This window comes from Thamnophis sirtalis, unplaced genomic scaffold (assembly GCF_051295495.1).
Source record: "Thamnophis sirtalis isolate CommonGarterSnake01/CBP01778 unplaced genomic scaffold, rThaSir2_p1.2 scaffold_3, whole genome shotgun sequence".
In the NCBI taxonomy this organism is placed as follows: domain Eukaryota; kingdom Metazoa; phylum Chordata; class Lepidosauria; order Squamata; family Natricidae; genus Thamnophis; species Thamnophis sirtalis.
This window is the reverse complement of record NW_028261383.1, coordinates 28,523,159-28,539,631: the sequence shown is the minus strand read 5'-3', so window position 1 is coordinate 28,539,631 and position 16,473 is coordinate 28,523,159. Positions and strand designations below refer to the sequence as shown.

General features: G+C 44.1%; 1 protein-coding gene across 1 annotated transcript; it reads right to left on the bottom strand.

Moving 5' to 3' along the window:
* Nucleotides 1-5,859: 5,859 nt before the first annotated feature.
* LST1 (leukocyte specific transcript 1) lies at nt 5,860-12,599 on the bottom strand. The gene is made up of 3 exons (XM_087708475.1): nt 12,442-12,599; nt 10,931-10,953; nt 5,860-8,690 (listed from the first exon to the last, which is right to left on the bottom strand). Exons 1-3 carry the CDS (start codon nt 12,563-12,565, stop codon nt 8,427-8,429), a joined length of 411 nt encoding a protein of 136 aa, XP_087564601.1. The 5' UTR covers nt 12,566-12,599; the 3' UTR covers nt 5,860-8,426.
* Between the last annotated feature and the right edge of the window lie 3,874 nt (nt 12,600-16,473).

Sequence of the window (16,473 nt, the reverse complement as noted above, 5' to 3'; positions counted from 1 at the left end):
AGAGCCATATTGGCACATCTGGGAAAACCCGAATCTGAAAGCTTCCCGGTTTTCCCACCCAGTTGAAAGTTCATGATCTTGCCCTCACATGCACAAGTCCATCACATGGTCCAATCTTCTACTGCCATGCTGGCAGTTTCACACATCCAGTTCCTGTCAGGTGCAGAGGTACAGAGAGAAAGGATGACCTTGGCTTTCTAGAAAGAATTTTGTTATGGCTACATCGCATCTCACTTTTACAATCCCCTCTCACATTTTCCCACCATAGAAAATGCATAGCAGAATAATAGTGTGGCAGACCAAAGATCCAAAAGAAAGGATGGCTGCAGGCCTGACACATACATACATACCAGGGGTGGGTTCCTCCCGGTTCGCACCGGTTCTTGCGAACCTGTTCGTCAGTGAACCTGGAAGTAATTAACTTCCGGGTTCCTAGCTCCTAGCCCCTGTCGCTGGGTGCCTGCGGGGTTTTTCTTTTTAAAAAACGCCTCTCTGGATGATCTTGAAATCCTGCAAGGTTGCTTTGGAAGGGGACAGATAGGCAGATTCCCCCTGCCCCCCTCCCTGGGTGCCTGCAGCCTTAAAGCAAGCGTTTGCATAATAAAGAAAATCTCACGCGCGAGAGAAGTTCTTAATTGCTTTTACTGTTAAGTTTCGGAAGCTTCCAAGGCTACAGGCAATCAGGAATGGGGGGGGGGAATCCCTCGCAGGTTTTCAAGATCGTCTGCAGAGGAGTTTTTAAAAAGAAAAGGGTCTTCTTGGGAGGGGGAATGGGCTACACTCAGAGGAGCCGGCGCTTGGGGCACCCTGAAACAACGCATCCCCGCCGCCTCGTTCTACTCAGCAAGCGGGGACATCCCATCTGTGCTCACTTCTGCTGCCACCACCTCCGCTCCCAAACGCAACTGTCAGATGCGAGCAGATGACTGAAGCTGCTGCTTGCAGTCATTTATTGCTGCAGATAGATTGTGCCTGTAGCGGGAAGCTCTTTGCCCTGTGAGAGCTCCTCTTTGGTAACATCATCAGTGCTAGAAGGGAGTGGGGTTGGGGGGGGAGGAGGAGAAAGTTAGGACAAAAAAGAAAAAGATAAGGAGGGAGAGGACTGTGGGGTCCTTTGGTGTTCTCTGAACGTGGTGGTTTTTAATTAGTTTAGGGAATTTTTATTTATTTATTGTTTATAGAATGTTTATTACAAGAAATGTTATTCCTTTTTGCAAATGTTTTATTTGTGATGCAATATGTTGCTTTTAAGTGTTTAGACCAGGTTTATGTGTCTCAAAGTGGCTGCTTTTCTATGGGCAGGCCAGGTTTGTTGCAAGGCAGTGTGTTTCACCCTCGTTTAGGTAATTCTGAGGTGGTTGATGGTTCTGTGAGTGCCTGTCCTTTATAATTTTCCACATTACCTTGATGGTTTTTATTCCAGTGACTTTGTCTTTCCTGTTCTTAGGCTTAGGGAAAAAAACCTGGTTTCATTGGCAGTCTTTTGGGGGAGGGGGATTTTTATTTTTTGGGTGTTTTCCTAGCACTGTCATAGTTTGTGGGTGTGGGTGGGTGTGTAATGTCCCACAGTTATCTATGCATTAATAATGATCTAGTAATATTAATAATATCTAGTAATTAGTAATATCTAGTAATAACATCGTCTTGGCCACTCCCACCAGGTCACATGGGTGGCAGGCCACTCCCACCCGGTCACATGGGTGGCAAGCCACTCCCATCCGGTCACATGGGCAGCAAGCCACTCCCACAAAGGAGGCCACGCCCACAGAGTAGGTTCGAACAATTTTTGAAACCCACCCCTGATACATACATACATACATACATACATACATACATACATACATAAACTGTTCCTCCAGACAATTATGCAATTTGATGCTCAATTGATATTTTCAAAGCTCCATCACACCTGGGCTCCGTGTCTGTTACAGTTCAACTACCTACCAGTAGGTAGCATCAGATGGCATGCTCTGCATTCTTATTGAGATGATCAATACAGACAAAGGAGTATGATTTCCCTTGATCTTGGCTTAGCCTGTTGTGTGAACCTGGCTCTCCTATGTTTGTGAATCATGATTTAGATTTTAATATGCAAATTTCACCCACTGATTTTTATTATGACGATTGTAAGCTGCCCGAGGTTACCTTGAGGTAAGATTGGTGGCCTATAAATTTTATGAACAAAAATTAAACAAAGGTAGGATTTTAAAAAGTCAGGACTTAGTACAATGTGTGGCCACGATCCCTAGACGCAAAGAGGAGGTCAGCTCAAAGAATTACCGGTATATGAACTGCATCTTCCAAGTATCCATAGCTGTTCTGACCCCCCCTCGTCCCACACCAACACACACTCCGAGCCAAAGATAAGTTATGGCATTTAATTAACAGACAGAAAGGTCCTTGGCAGCAAACCGGCACAGACAAGCTTGGGCAGCAATCCAGCACAGATAAGGCTTGGCAGCAATCCAGCCTGCCAAGCTCACAATAATGTTCTCCAACATTAGTTCCTGCGTTGACTTCTGCAAGAGGGGCATGTGCACAAGTAGTCCTTTTATAGTCTGGAGAGGAGCCTAATGACCACCAGTTGAGTGCAATTACCTCCTGTAATTGTGCAACTGTTCCTGATGCCTATTAGCTCTTCGGTGCCGTGCATCCAGGAACAACTCACTGCTGACCTCAGGCTCACACTCCCTTGTCTCCTCCCCACTGGTCCAAGGCTCAGGCGCCTCCTGGTGGCCAACCAGCCTCTCTGCGCCCTGCTTGGAGTCGGAACCCTGTCCAGGGTCCTCCACATCCTCCAGAGCCGACTCATAGGGCCCCTCGCTGTCGGAGTCTGGTGGCAGCTCCAACGGCTCCTGCTGGGCCACAACACATAGCTAATATGTGGACATTGTGGATTAAGCCACTAAATATCTACGGAGATTCTCAGTCATCCAAGTCATGGTTGTCCCAAAGGTCCTTTTTTCAAGAGGCATCTGGACTTCTTTTATATTTCCTTGAAGACGTTTCGCTTCTCATCCAAGTAGCTTCTTCAGTTCTTTCCATTAAGAGTTCAGTTCAACTGAAGAAGCATCTTGGATGAGAAGTGAAACATCTTCAAGGAAAAACAAAGGAAGCCCAGCTGCCTCTTGAAAAAGCACCTTTGGGAAAACTGTTTCAGCCTCCTATTGCTGCAGGCGTGTGTGCAGTAGCTGGTGAGGAAGACCTGGCTTTATCTTCAGAACACATGCGTGTGTAACCATGCCTGTCTGTGTAAGAGAGGAGGTAGGTAGGAAGGACACAATGAGGGGGAAGTGCCGATTTTCTTCCTCTTCTGCATTTTAAAACCTTACAGAGAAACACAGAGGAACTGTGACCATTTCCTATTTTTTCATTGTCTTCTCTGTTTGAGGAAGAAATGGGAGAATAACTTTCTAAAACCAATGAAAGTTTTCACTTCCTTTGTTGTTGCTGGTAAGTTGCTTTGAATAGTGTTGCAATCATTTTTGATATTTTTTAAAGGTTTCAAAGAGGAGATCAGCCCTGACTGCTCTTTAGAAGACCAGATCCTGAAGAGGAAACTCAAATACTTTAGCCACCTAATGAGAAGGAAGGACTCACTGGAGAAGAACCTAATGCTGGGAAAGATGGAGGGCAAAAGAAGAAGGGGACAACAGAGAATGAGGTAGCTGGATGAAGTCACCGAAGCAGTAGGCCTGAGCTTAAATGGACTCCAGAGGATGGTAGAGGACAGGAAGGCCTGGAGTAACATTGTCCATGGGGTTGCAATGAGTCAGAACAACTTCACGACTAACAACCACAATCTCTTTTTTAACGCTTCGCTACAGAGATGCGCAAACAATGAGTTTTGCACTTCTTTCTTTTCACCAAAACTTACCTTTTACTTTTTTCTAAGGATCATTTGATACCATTAAGGGCAGCTTGCCTGCTGAATTGCAGTATAACCTCTTCCAGTGTAAACCTGGGTGTAGGTTACAGTGGTTCCCATCAGACCTGTTTAACCGTCACCCCAATTTTTTTATAAATGCATACCTTCTTAGGAAAACCTTCAAGAAATCGGAATGGGACTTTTCGACTCTTACCTTTGGCTGCACCTACTTCTCCACCAGGGTTCCTCCTCGGGGGGGGGGGGTGATTCACCTCTAGCTTTCCTCCTTAGCTGACACCCACCCCCACCTAAAGCCATTTGGCTGAAGTCCCTCCCACAAATCCTACCACCACTGCGATTGATGGCAGTCTGGCTTCTGGCTGCCGGCATTCGCAGCTAGCTGATTGATTGGCAGCTAACTATCCTGGGAGGTGCAAAACCCAGGACGAACCCTGCTTCGGTGAATGGGCCACACTGAAGCATGTGGGACATAGGGGCTGTGGCCCATTGCCCAGGGTGAATGGGTGGGGGCATGTTAGCCAAGGAGAAAAGCTAGAGCTGAATCCCCCAAGAAGGAACCCTGGCGGAGAAGGAGGCACAGCCAAGGGTAGGAGCCGAAAAGTCCTAGACCCCAAGGAATAGGCACTTTGGAGCTTTAGCAAGTTTTCAGATTACCTCTTGTTTTTTTTTACTGTTTTTCAGAGGTATCTATCGGGGTGGAGGGTGGACAGTTTTAGAACATTTTTACCTGGAAATGGTATTCCAAGCACATTTTATTGGCACTTTAATAAACTTAACCTTTGGTAGATGATGGAAGACATCTCTTTAACTTTATCAATATTTAAGGGGAAATTGGAAGTAAAACTGGTCCCAAACTATTCTACTACTTGAGTGAAAAATCCTTTCCCCCTGATTCCATAAATTAAGACCCACAATACCCATAAGCAGTCAAGTTTACTTTTCAGTCTTCGTTCGAAAATTTCCACAATCATCTCATCAGTGATGTTTCCTGTGATACGGGCCTTTACCAGGTCAACATTTTGATATCAAAAGTCAGAAGGCTGGAACAGCAGTTTTCCATTTCAATGGTTTTTAGAAAGGTGCTTGGGCAAATTTAGAAAGCTATCCATACCTATGAACTGCAATGGATTATCTAATATTTTATGATTAGAGACTGACTGCATATTTCTCAATACTGCTTCCATGTCTTGTTTGTGAAGCCTTCGAAAGCATTAAGTTGGTCACTGTAAGAACCAGGAAACCAGAAACCATGGAAAGAAGTCTAAACTAGATGAGCTTTGGTCCGATTGAGTCCAGCTCTTTTGCTTTTAGGTGGTTGCAGTACAGTGGTGGGATTCAGCCAGTTTGCACCTAGTGGGGAGAACCGATTGTTAACTTTCTAAGCAATTCAGAGAACCGGTTGTTGGAAGAAATCTTATTCTGTTTTTTTTCCACTTTACAGGGCTAATCCTGTAAGGAAGGCAGGAAGGAAACATTCTGGCATTGTTTCTAGCCTGATCTTTATTGCCCTGCTTACAGAAACTGCCTCTCTGGTTAACCCTTATTACACTGTAACAGCTAAGGTGAAGTGCCCATCGACCTGAGTGACCTTGAGTTGGCCCCACCCACATGTTCACATGACCATCGAGCCATGCCTACTGAGCTGGTCATTAGGGCAGAGAACCAGTTGTTAAATTATTTGAATCCCACCACTGTTGAAGTATCTTCTCAGATTCTCCTACCACTTAAATTCCAAATGTCCTTTCAGACACTAATAAAATAAAAAATAAATACAGCCAGCTGTTGTCCAAGGAATGACAAAAGTGTGTTGGGTACCGTGTTTCCCCGAAAATAAGACAGGGTCTTATTCTCTTTTGACCACAGAAATAAGCGCTTGGCCTTATTTTTGGGGAGGTCTTATTATTTTTGAGGTGCAGGAGGCAGCGATCATGGTCACCTCATGGCTGCTGAAGAGCCAAGGTGGCGCAGTGGTTAAATGCAGCACTGCAGGCTACTGCTAGATCAGCAGTTCAGCGGTTCAAATCTCACCGGCTCAGGGTTGACTCAGCCTTCCATCCTTCCGAGGTGGGTAAAATGAGGACCCAGATTGTTGGGGGCAATATGCTGACTCTCTGTAAACCGCTTAGAGAGGGCTGAAAGCCCTATGAAGCGGTATATAAGTCTACTGCTATTGCTATTGCTATTGCTGCTGTGCTGCAATATTTTCAGGGCGGGCTTATTTTGGGGGGTGGGCTTATTTATTTATTTGTTTGTTTGTTTGTTAAATTTCTAGGCCGCCCAATCCCGGAGGACTCCGGGCGGCTTATTATTTTAGTACATGCATTCAAAAGCACGATTGGGCTTATTATCCAGGGAGGTCTTATTTTCAGGGAAACGGGATGTTATTATTATTGGGCAGTTCTGAATTCTGGAGATTGTCCCTTTCTTAATCAGTGGTCTATTAGAAAAAGCCACACCGAATTACAGCACTAGTACAAAATGTATTCCAGCAGCATCTTTGCATAAAGTGCTTTTCTACTCCTTTTCTGCCATATTTGCCCAAAATTTTGATTGATTGATTGATTTTATTACATTTATATGCCGCCCTTTTCCCCAAGGGGACTCAGGGCGGCTCACAATTCAAATCAGGGGAGGGGGGTACAGACAAGAAATAAAAAACGGAACATAACAATACATAATTTAAAAACACACAGCAGTCATACCATTCGAGGGGGTGGGGGCAACAGTTCTTTAGCCCCAGGCCTGTCGGAACAGCCAGGTTTTAAGGGCTTTGCGGAAGGCCTGGAAGGTGGTGAGGGTTCGAATCTCCACGGGGAGCTCGTTCCAGAGGGTCGGAGCAGCCACAGAGAAGGTTATCCTCCGGGTAGTCGCCAGTCGGCATTGGCCGGTGGATGGAATTCGGAGGAGACCTAATCTGTGGGATCTAATCGGTCTATTGGAGGTAATTGGCAGCAGGCGGTCTCTCAAGTACCCAGGTCCAATACCATGAAGGGCTTTATAAGTGACGACTAGCGCCTTGAAGCGTATCCGAAGACCAATAGGCAGCCAGTGCAGCTCGCGGAGGATAGGTGTTACGAATGCTCCGAAGACTACACAAAAGTGATCATGCTGGTTCAGGAACTCTGGGAGTTCTGATAAAAAGGACCATAGCTCCCCACCCCTGAAGTAAATCATAAGAATAACTAAAGGAACTGGGTACGTTTAGGCTAAAGAAAAGGAAAAGGAGAGGTAATTCCAATATTGTGTTTGAGAAATAGGATAAAATAGGATAAAAACGACGTGTGGAAGTTTTAGAGAGGAAAATCCAAACTTGAAATAAGAAGGAATTTCCTGACCCTGAGAGACATTAGCCAGTAGAACACCCTGTCTTCTGGGGGCTCCATCAAACAAGGCTTTAAAATAAAGATTGGATGATCATTTGTCTGAGTTGGCATTCGGTTTCTTGCCCTGGGAAAATAATTGGGCTAGAAGCCTTCCATAGTCCTCTCGAGCACCATGATTCTGTGACTCTATGATTCTATGTATTGTGAGAACAGTATCTCAATTCCTCCCTCTCTTGTTTTCCCTACAAACATCCAGACTGATGCAATCTATAAATCATGGCTGGAGACCAGAAGGGAGGGACACCTCCAGAAGATGTAGGAATATATACTAAAACTGCATAAATGATACAGGTAGTCCTCAACTTACGACCACAGCTGAGACCAACATTTCTGTCGCTAAGCAAGAGAGTTGTTAAGTGGGTTATGCCCCATTTTACCACTTGTCTTGCCACCATTGTTAAGTGAATCCCTGCAGCTGATAAATCGGTAACACGACTGTTCAATGAATCCGGCTTCCCCCATGCCCTTCGCTTGTCAGAATGTTCACCAAAGGTGATCACATGACCCTGGGTTCCTGCCACCGTCATAAATATGAGTCAAGCATTTGAATTTTGATCATCACGTGACCATGGAGATGCTGCAACGGTCATAAGTATGGGAGAAAAGGTGGTACCGTATTTTTCAGAGTATAAGACGCACCTTTTTCTCTCAAAAAAGAGGGTGAAAATCTGGGTGCATCTTATACACTGATATTTGGCCTCCAGAAACCCCGCCCCCTTTGGAAAAACGGCCGTACATAGCCTTTAGGAGGCTTCCAGAGTGCTCCTGGGGGCTGGAGAGGGCAGAAATGAACAGAAAATGGGCTGGTTTTTGCTTATTTTTGCCCCCCCCCCCAGCCCGCGGGAGCACTCTGGAAGCCTCCTAAAAGCTATGCATACCCTTTTTTTTGACAAAAACAGGCCGTTTTGGGGAGGTCTGCAGAGTGCAAAAACTTTTTTTTTAATTTGCCTCTTCAAAATCTTGGTGAGTCTTGTACTCCAAAAAATACTTTTTCCAGTGCCGTTGTAACTTTGAATGGTCACTAAATGAACAGTTTTAAGTCGAGGGCTACCTGTATAACTGTAGAACTGGGCTTTTCAAGAAAGAAGGTGTTAGCACAAGAGACGTACCCGCCATTTGGAGCACCCAACGCTTCTGCCCCTCAATTGACTCCCTTATTCCACATCACATGAAGCTGACTCTGCTTCTTCAGATGCCTGCTCCTCCCTCACCCCATCCTCTACCCCGCTGTCCTCTGTTTGCTGGGGGCTGCCAAAGTCTTCCTTGCTGGCATCTTCCTTCAACACGGCCACCGTGGCGTAGTCGCTGTTGAGAACGTCTGCGTTGATTCCGCCATCACATTGGCCCCTGCTGGAGGCCGGAAGGTTCTGTAATTCGGCATAATGCACATCGGCTTCGTAGGGGTTTTCGGCAGCACTCTGGGGAATTTGTAAAGGATGGAGCGATAGGTTGGCTATGGAGGTTCTCAATCATCCAAGTCATGGTTGTCCCAAAGGTGCTTTTTTTCAAGAGGCAACTGGACTTTCTGGCCTCTTGAAGAAAGGACCTTTAGAAGATTATTGCCGCTGAGTTCATCGATTCCCCCTCTGCACCCTTGCAGGAACTTCCAAAGAGATGGCCGGAAAAATCAAAATGGCAACCCAGGATGTACAATTGAAGCTCTGTTTGTTTTTTGTTATCTGCCTCTGCGCACCATTCGTGGGAGGCTTCGTCTGCCTCATTCGGGCAGCAGAGAACGAAAGGAGATAGGCAAGGGCAAAGGAGCCTTCAGCCTCCTTCATTCACATGTTCGGGCAATAGGGGAGAGGGCTTTCTTGCACGCCTTTGGAGAAAGAAAGGAAGGAAGGAAGGAAGGAAGGAAGGAAGGAAGGAAGGAAGGAAGGAAGGAAGGAAGAAGGTGTGCGAGGAAGCCCCGAACGTTTGAATGAAGGAGGCTGCAGGCTCCTTTTCCCTCGGCTATGCGATCTCCTTCGGTTCTCTGCTACCCGAACGAGTGAATGAGGCAGACGGAGATTGAAAGGAGATCGCGTCGGGCAGGGGGAGCAAGCGAGGAGGGGTAGGCAGGACGGAGCATTCCAGCTAGGTGCCACCAGATGAACCGGTTCTAAAACGTACGCTCAACTTCACGAACCTATTAGAACCGGCTGAAACCCACCCCTGCTGCCTACACGTCAAAGGCGTGGCACGACAAAACCGCGGTCCACTAAAGCGCGCCCGATTAAAGCGCGTACCTGACGTCATCAGCAGCGCGACAAATACGAACACGGAGATTTTAAAAAGCGGTTTTAAAGCAAGCCGATTCACGTAAAGGTAAGGGTTAGGGTTAGGGTTAGGGTTAGGGTTAGGGTTAGGTTAAGGGTTAGGGTTAGGTTTAGGGTTAGCGTTAGGTTTAGCATTAGGTTAAGGGTTAGGTTTAGCGTTAGGTTTAGGGTTAGGTTTAGGGTTAGGTTTGGGGGGGTTAGGGTAAGGTTTTCGCGTTAATTTTAAGTTTACCGCTCACAGCGTGATGTTTTCGTTGCGCTGTGATGACGTCAGGTCCGCGCTTTTGTCGAACGCGCTTTAGTCTACCGCGGTTTTGTGGTGGAACCCGTCAAAGGAGGTGGGGCTTTGAGCACAGAAGGGATGAAGGGACGGTTTGCCTTCAGAAACTGTGAGTGCTCCATCGCTGGAGGCTTTTGAGATAGGACAACCATTTGTCCGAAATGGTATAGGGTCGTCTGCTTGAGCAGGGGGTTGGACTAGAAGACCTCCAAGGTCCCCTTCCAACTCTGTTATTCTGCTAATTGTGGTTGCCAATCTGACTTTTCTGTGCCACCCACCCCTTGGTTGATTCTCCTGCTGTTACGCTCCCGTTTTTACCTCTGTTTGAACTTTTTGAACAAGGGGGACAACTCAGTGGTGAAATTCTATTTTTTTTTACTGCTAGTTCTGTGGGTGTGGCTTGGTGGGCGTGGCAGGGGAAAAGTACTGCAAAATCACCATTCCCTCCCCACTCGGGGGGAAGGATACTGCAAAATCCCCATTCCAGAAACCCTTAGGTGACATCAAAGCTGGGACAAAATCCAACCTTAAGTTTCCTCAAAGCTCCCCTGTGTCAGGCCTGGAAGTCATCTTTTGCATGGGGCCTTCCGACGTGCCACATTTAGTGCTGTGGGAAAATGGGAGGGGGGATTATATGGAGTATGGGAGATATCTAGTCTAAATAACATTCCTTTCTCAGATAGTCAAGGACATCTTGCCCTGCACCTGGGAAGGGCGTGACTGGGAGGCATCTCCACTTTTGGACAATGCCTGATTAGGACATGTGGGTGCTAGGCAGGGGCTTGGACTTTCATTTGGGTGGGGAAAACCTGGAAGCTTTCAGATTCGGGTTTTCCCAGATGTGCCAATATGACATCTTTAATAAAATGGAACTTTGAGGAACCTCAAGCCTTGGAGTCTTCTTTCGTTGTGGGTGTTACTTGGAACCCTGACATACTGTTTTCATCATCACCAACTTCATCAACTTTTATTTAATTCATATGCCACCCAACTCCACACATCAGCCCTCATTGACAGGGATAACGTTAGAGAAGTGGGATGTTAGGAAGTTTTCCAAATCTTTCCGATTCCACCTCCCTATTCTGCCCATCCAACTCTTAAATCCCACTATACGTACCCGTAACAGTTTTAGCTTCTTCACTGCAAAGACAAAAAAAGTGGTGGAAAAACAATATTATTCTGATTAGAATTCTGACATCTATCAGCTGTTGTGTTATCAAAATTTATCAGATGACACAGATATTTACTTGCATATGTGAGAAACTTTAGATAAGTAAAAGAGTGCAATCTGCCATGTCTACTTTTTTTAAAAAAAAATTGAAGTGACTTCCATCTAGTATGAAAAGCAGTTGCCTTCAAATCTAAAGGAATATCAACTTTTCTTCTTTTATACAATTTTAAATATTTAAATATAAATAATTGAAAATAGTGATATAAAAACATAAACGGTTGGTAAATTCTTTTACATTGTAAAAATATTCAGAATGAGATAAGTGATTACATAAAGGTATATTGTTATTAAATAGACAATCAAGAATGCAAGGGAATTAGGTTTGTTGAAAAGAAAGAAATATTAATCGTAATTGAATATATGTTGTACAATGAAAGTGAGGCATCTAGTTATATTAGACGAAAAATTTATGATTGTATATGTAATTGAAAATATGGATGCAAAAACACTGGAAGGTTGTAAGCCGAGATGATGAAATAAGAATGAGTCATCAGGGTTACTGCCACTTTAAGAAGCTGTCTATATAAGGGAGTCCATTTGAGGGTGTCTCTCTGTGTGTGTGCTTCCATGTTATAGTTGAAGACTGATTCATTGCCTGGCTTTGCTTAATAGGTGTATGTAGATGATAGATATAGATAGATAGATAGATAGATAGATAGATAGATAGATAGATAGATAGGTAGGTAGGTAGGTAGGTAGGTAGGTAGGTAGGTAGGTAGGTAGGTAGGTAGGTAGGTAGGTAGGTAGATGCCTTATAGATAAACCACTGTCTGAAAGACAAAACCTCTGTGTGTACTGTATTTTGCTCCTGTCTCAAAATAGAAGTCATACTGTGCATACTCTGACATCATTGAAATTTCAAATGGTCACTGAATGAACTGTTGTAAGTTGAGGACTGCCAGTACATATGCTTTTGGGATCCATCTATCATACATAAAAGAGGCAGGATGTGCATATTTTTAAGTGGAGAAACAAATACAAGCAGATTCTATTCACTCTGAGGATCTGAGCTATGACAGGATTTTATGAATCATGCATTTTGTGAGATAAAATATTCACAGATTTCCTTTACACTGTCTAAACCAATGTTTCTCAGCTTTGGCAACTAATTCTCCACACATCTTAAAGTTGCCCAGATTGATAGCATAGAATCTTAGAAATTAGAGAATCTTAGAGAGCATAGAATCTTTATGATTCTAGCATAGAATCTTAAAGTTTGACGGAACCTTCTAGAACAAAGGTGGGGAATGATGGCCCTTTTAGGACTTGTGGACTTCAGCTCCCCCAGTGGCTCAGGAATTCTGGGAGTTGAAGTCCACAGCTCATAAAGGGGCCATCGTTCCCCACGCCTGATCTAGATCACGGGTGTCCAACTCCCCAATAAAAGAGATACTCACCTCTTTTACAGACCCGGCAAAGACATATAGAGAGGACCACAATTGCCAGCACCATCAAGAAGGCAACAGCAGCTACTATGATCACTGCCCAGACTGGAATATTAGGTTCTACAAAAAGATTCATCAAAAAAGAGTTCAATGAGCAATCTGGCCCCTTTGTCGCCATCACTATGTCTATTGTAACCAATTCAGTCAGTCAGTCAGTCAGTCAGTCAGACATTCGGTCAGTGAGTTAGTCAGTCGTTCAGTTGGTCAATCGGTCAGTCATTCCATCAGTCAGTCAGTCAGTCAGCTGGTCAGTCAGTCAGCTGGTCAGTCAGTCAGTCTGTCAGTCAGTCATTCCGTCAGTCATTCCATCAGTCAGTCTGTCAGTCAGTCATTCCGTCAGTCAGTCAGTCAGTCAATCAGTCAGTCATTAAGTCAGCTGGTCAGTCAGTCAGCTGGTCATTCATTCATTCAGTCAGTCAGTCAGTCAGTCAGTCAGTCTGTCTGTCTGTCTGTCTGTCGGTCTGTCGGTCTGTCGGTCTGTCTGTCAGTCATGTTACATGGCTGCCCAAATTGGAAGAGAAACTCTGGGCAATTTATAATTTAAAAAGTGAAACTAAATCAAATGTTACAATATCTTTTACTATCCCATATCTTTCTGACATAAACAACAGCAAGAGAATGTTGGAGTCATAGTAGTGACTTAGGCCAAGCCAATAAATTGCAACTGGTTCATATTTATGACGGTTGCAGTGTCCTGGGATCATATCATCCCCTTCTGCGAACTTCTGACAACTAAAGTCAATGTGGAAGCCAAATTCACTTAACAACCGTGTTACTAACTTAACAACTGCAGGGGTTCACTTAACAACTGTGGCAAGGAAGGTTGCAAAATGGGGCAAAACTCACAGATGTCTTGCTTAACAACAGACATTTTGGGCTCAATTGTGGTTGTAAATCGAAGATTACCTGTACTTGGACTATGGTGGCTATTCTAAATATAACACAGATCCACGTCATTTTATGTTTCACACCAGAGATGGACGATCTGCTTTTGATGTGTCCAAAATGTGGCCTGCAGAGCATTTCCTAAAACTCACTATTGAATTATAAAATGTTAATGTGACCGAAGGGGAATATTTTCAAATACTATACAGGCCTCTGCTACACATTGATCTCAAAGGCAAAATGATATTTGGCAATGCATAGCTTGTATCTAGCTGCAATTCTTCTGCCAAACAATAATTAAATGTTCTTTTAATGAGTTAAAGCGGTTTTTCTCAACCTTGGCAACTTTAAGTCCTGTGGACTTCAACTCCCAGAACCTCCCAGCCAGCACAGCTGGCTGGGGAATTCTGGGGATTGAAGTCCACAGGACTTAAAATCGCCAAGGTTGAGAAACACTGCGTTAAAGGCTCAGAAGTTGTCTAAATATTGAGAGGAAAAGTGCAGCTCGTCTGTCTCTGTTTGTACAGCAAGAGACAGGTAGTTCACACAAGGCTTTTGACCTCCTTGTAACCAAGACTAAGTGTTCACACTGGAGTAGGAATCCACTCAGAGGTGGGCTGCTACCGGTTCGGACTGGTTTGGTGAACTGTCAGTTACAACCAGCGGCTGGGTCCCCCCACCCATCCCGGGTGCCATCCCGTCAAATATAATTGCCGTGTGTTTGAGGCTGTGTGTAAGTGCAGCAGGCACACGCTCACATTTTCGGTTCTGGGCGAATCGGTTGTTACATTATGAGACACCCACCTCTGAGTTGGGTAGCCAATCTGTCTGTCTGTCTGTTTCTTTCTCCCCGTCTCCTCTCTTTCCCTCTCTCTTTCTCTTTTTCTCTCTCTTTCCCTTTCTTTCTTTTTCTCTCTTTCACTCTCTCTTTCTCTCTCTCACACACACACACATACACCTTCCCTCTCTTTCCCTCACTCACTCTTTCTCTCTCTCTCCCTTTCTCTCTCTCTCTTTCTCTCTCTCACACACACCCTTTCACTCACTCTCTCTTTCTCTTTTTCTCTCTCTTTCCCTTTCTTTCTTTCCCTCTCTCTCTTTCTCTTTCTCTCTCTCTTTCTTTTTCTCTTTCTCTTTCACACTTTCTCTCTCTTTCTCTCACTCACTCACTCTTTCTCTCTCTCTCCCTTTCTCTCTCTTTCTCTCTCTCACACACACTTTCTCTCACTGTCTCTTTCTTTCTCCTTTTCTCTCTCTTTTCTTCTCTCTCTCTTTCCCACCCCTCTCTCTTTCTCTCTAGCTATCAACACACACATACACACACACACACACACACACACACACACACACACACAGAGCGCAACAAAGTTTGTCTGCCTGCTTCCAGACATAGACATGTTCTGCTATTTGTGATTACACACAACTGAGGTTTTGTTTTTGTTGTGGTCAGCCTTTGGCAATCTTTCCTCTAGCCCATTCTGGGTGGTACCATGAGTCACTGTGTGAAGACTGAAAAGACTGCCCGGCTTAAAATAATATTTCATGGAGAATAACCTGAACACCACACCACACACCACACAAATCATATATATATATCTCATATACAACATATATATATGTTGTATTTGTGCTGATAAATAAATAAAGGTAAAATATTGGGTTTCTGTCTGCATGGTCTCTTGTGATGAGCCGATAGACAGAGAAAGGAAGCAATAAGCCTCCTCCCATATTTGGGCATACCAGGGGTTGTGACACTAAATACATACATATATATGCATGCATACACACACACACACACACACATATATATATATATATATTCAAATTGCTTTGGATATTAAAAAATTGCAATGTTTTAATCATTGCATTAATTTAATTTAAACTTACTCATTAATCATGGCATTATTATTGCTTTCATATTAATATTATTGCTTTCATATCTATCCGAAATTAGAATCTAGATGCCAATTAAATTAAATGTGTAGATTTTAATGTTCCGATTCCTTTGTATAAACTGTAGCAGATATCAGTTCTTTTTTTTCCCAAGCAAACCTTGACACATTAATCTCTAAATATATCAAAAAACCACAAAAGCATTCTTGACTTAGTCTGTGCCCACTGTTGAACTGTTTGCCAAATTTATCTCACATTTGACTTCCCTTTACCATATATCAGCCTTACCCACAACCAGCAAGCAAACTCCAACTCTGCATTTCCATAATTCTACATTTGTGAAATTTCCCATAAATCAAGGCCTCTTCGTGTTATCACTCCTTCTCTCTCAAGAAATGTACAGGGAACTTCCTTTTTCACAGGGCGTCCATTTCTCAGGGCACTTCTCAAAATTTGCTCATGGTGACCTTTGGTACTCTTTCAATCAGAATTCTGCCAAACAGTTTCCCAAGCAAGGCATGGTGGGAAATAATAATCCCCTTTTTTGTGGTACTCATTCTTGCTTCCATTTCTTAAGGTAGGGGAATATGGTAGTATCAGCATTCTTCCAACAGTTTTAGACACAAGGACAGTCTTCAGACTTGCATTCAATGTAGCACAGCCTCTGCATAAGCAAACCACTTCCGTAGTTTAACGTATCTCCAGTTACATCAGCCACACTTGCTACAACAACATTACAATTTTACAGCATTCTCCCAGCCATCGTACTTTCAGATATAGTTGCTGTCCTTTTCGAGGTGTACACATCAATAGATTTAAGCCACATATTTGAAAGCCGAGGTGGGGAACTACGGCCCTTTTATCACCTGTAGACTTCAACTCCCAGAATTCCTGAGCCAACATGGCTCAGGAATTCTGGGAGTTGAAGTCCAGCAAGTCTTAAAGGGACTGTCAGGGTTCCAAGTAAATACCCCCCCCCCCAATGAAAGAAAACTCAGAGGCTTGAGTTTCCTCAAAGTTCCATTTTATTAGAGATGTCATATTGACACATCTGGGAAAACCCAAATCTGAAAGATTCCAGGTTTTTCCCACCCAAATGAAAGTCCAAACCCCTGCCCAGCACCCACATGTCCATCACATGGTCTAATCAATGCACCATCCAAAACTGGAGATGCTTCCTAGTCACACCATCACAGCTGCAGGGAA

What these genes read in the sequence shown, in the direction of transcription:
- LST1 (XM_087708475.1), bottom strand. Translation starts at nt 12,565, where the DNA reads ATGAATCTTTTTGTAGAACCTAATATTCCAGTCTGGGCAGTGATCATA. An exon ending in TTGCCGGGTCTGTAAAAGAG is followed by an intron (nt 10,954 to 12,441) that starts GTGAGTATCTCT and finishes TTGTCTTTGCAG; the next exon opens with TGAAGAAGCTAAAACTGTTA. An exon ending in AGAAGCTAAAACTGTTACGG is followed by an intron (nt 8,691 to 10,930) that starts GTACGTATAGTG and finishes CAAATTCCCCAG; the next exon opens with AGTGCTGCCGAAAACCCCTA.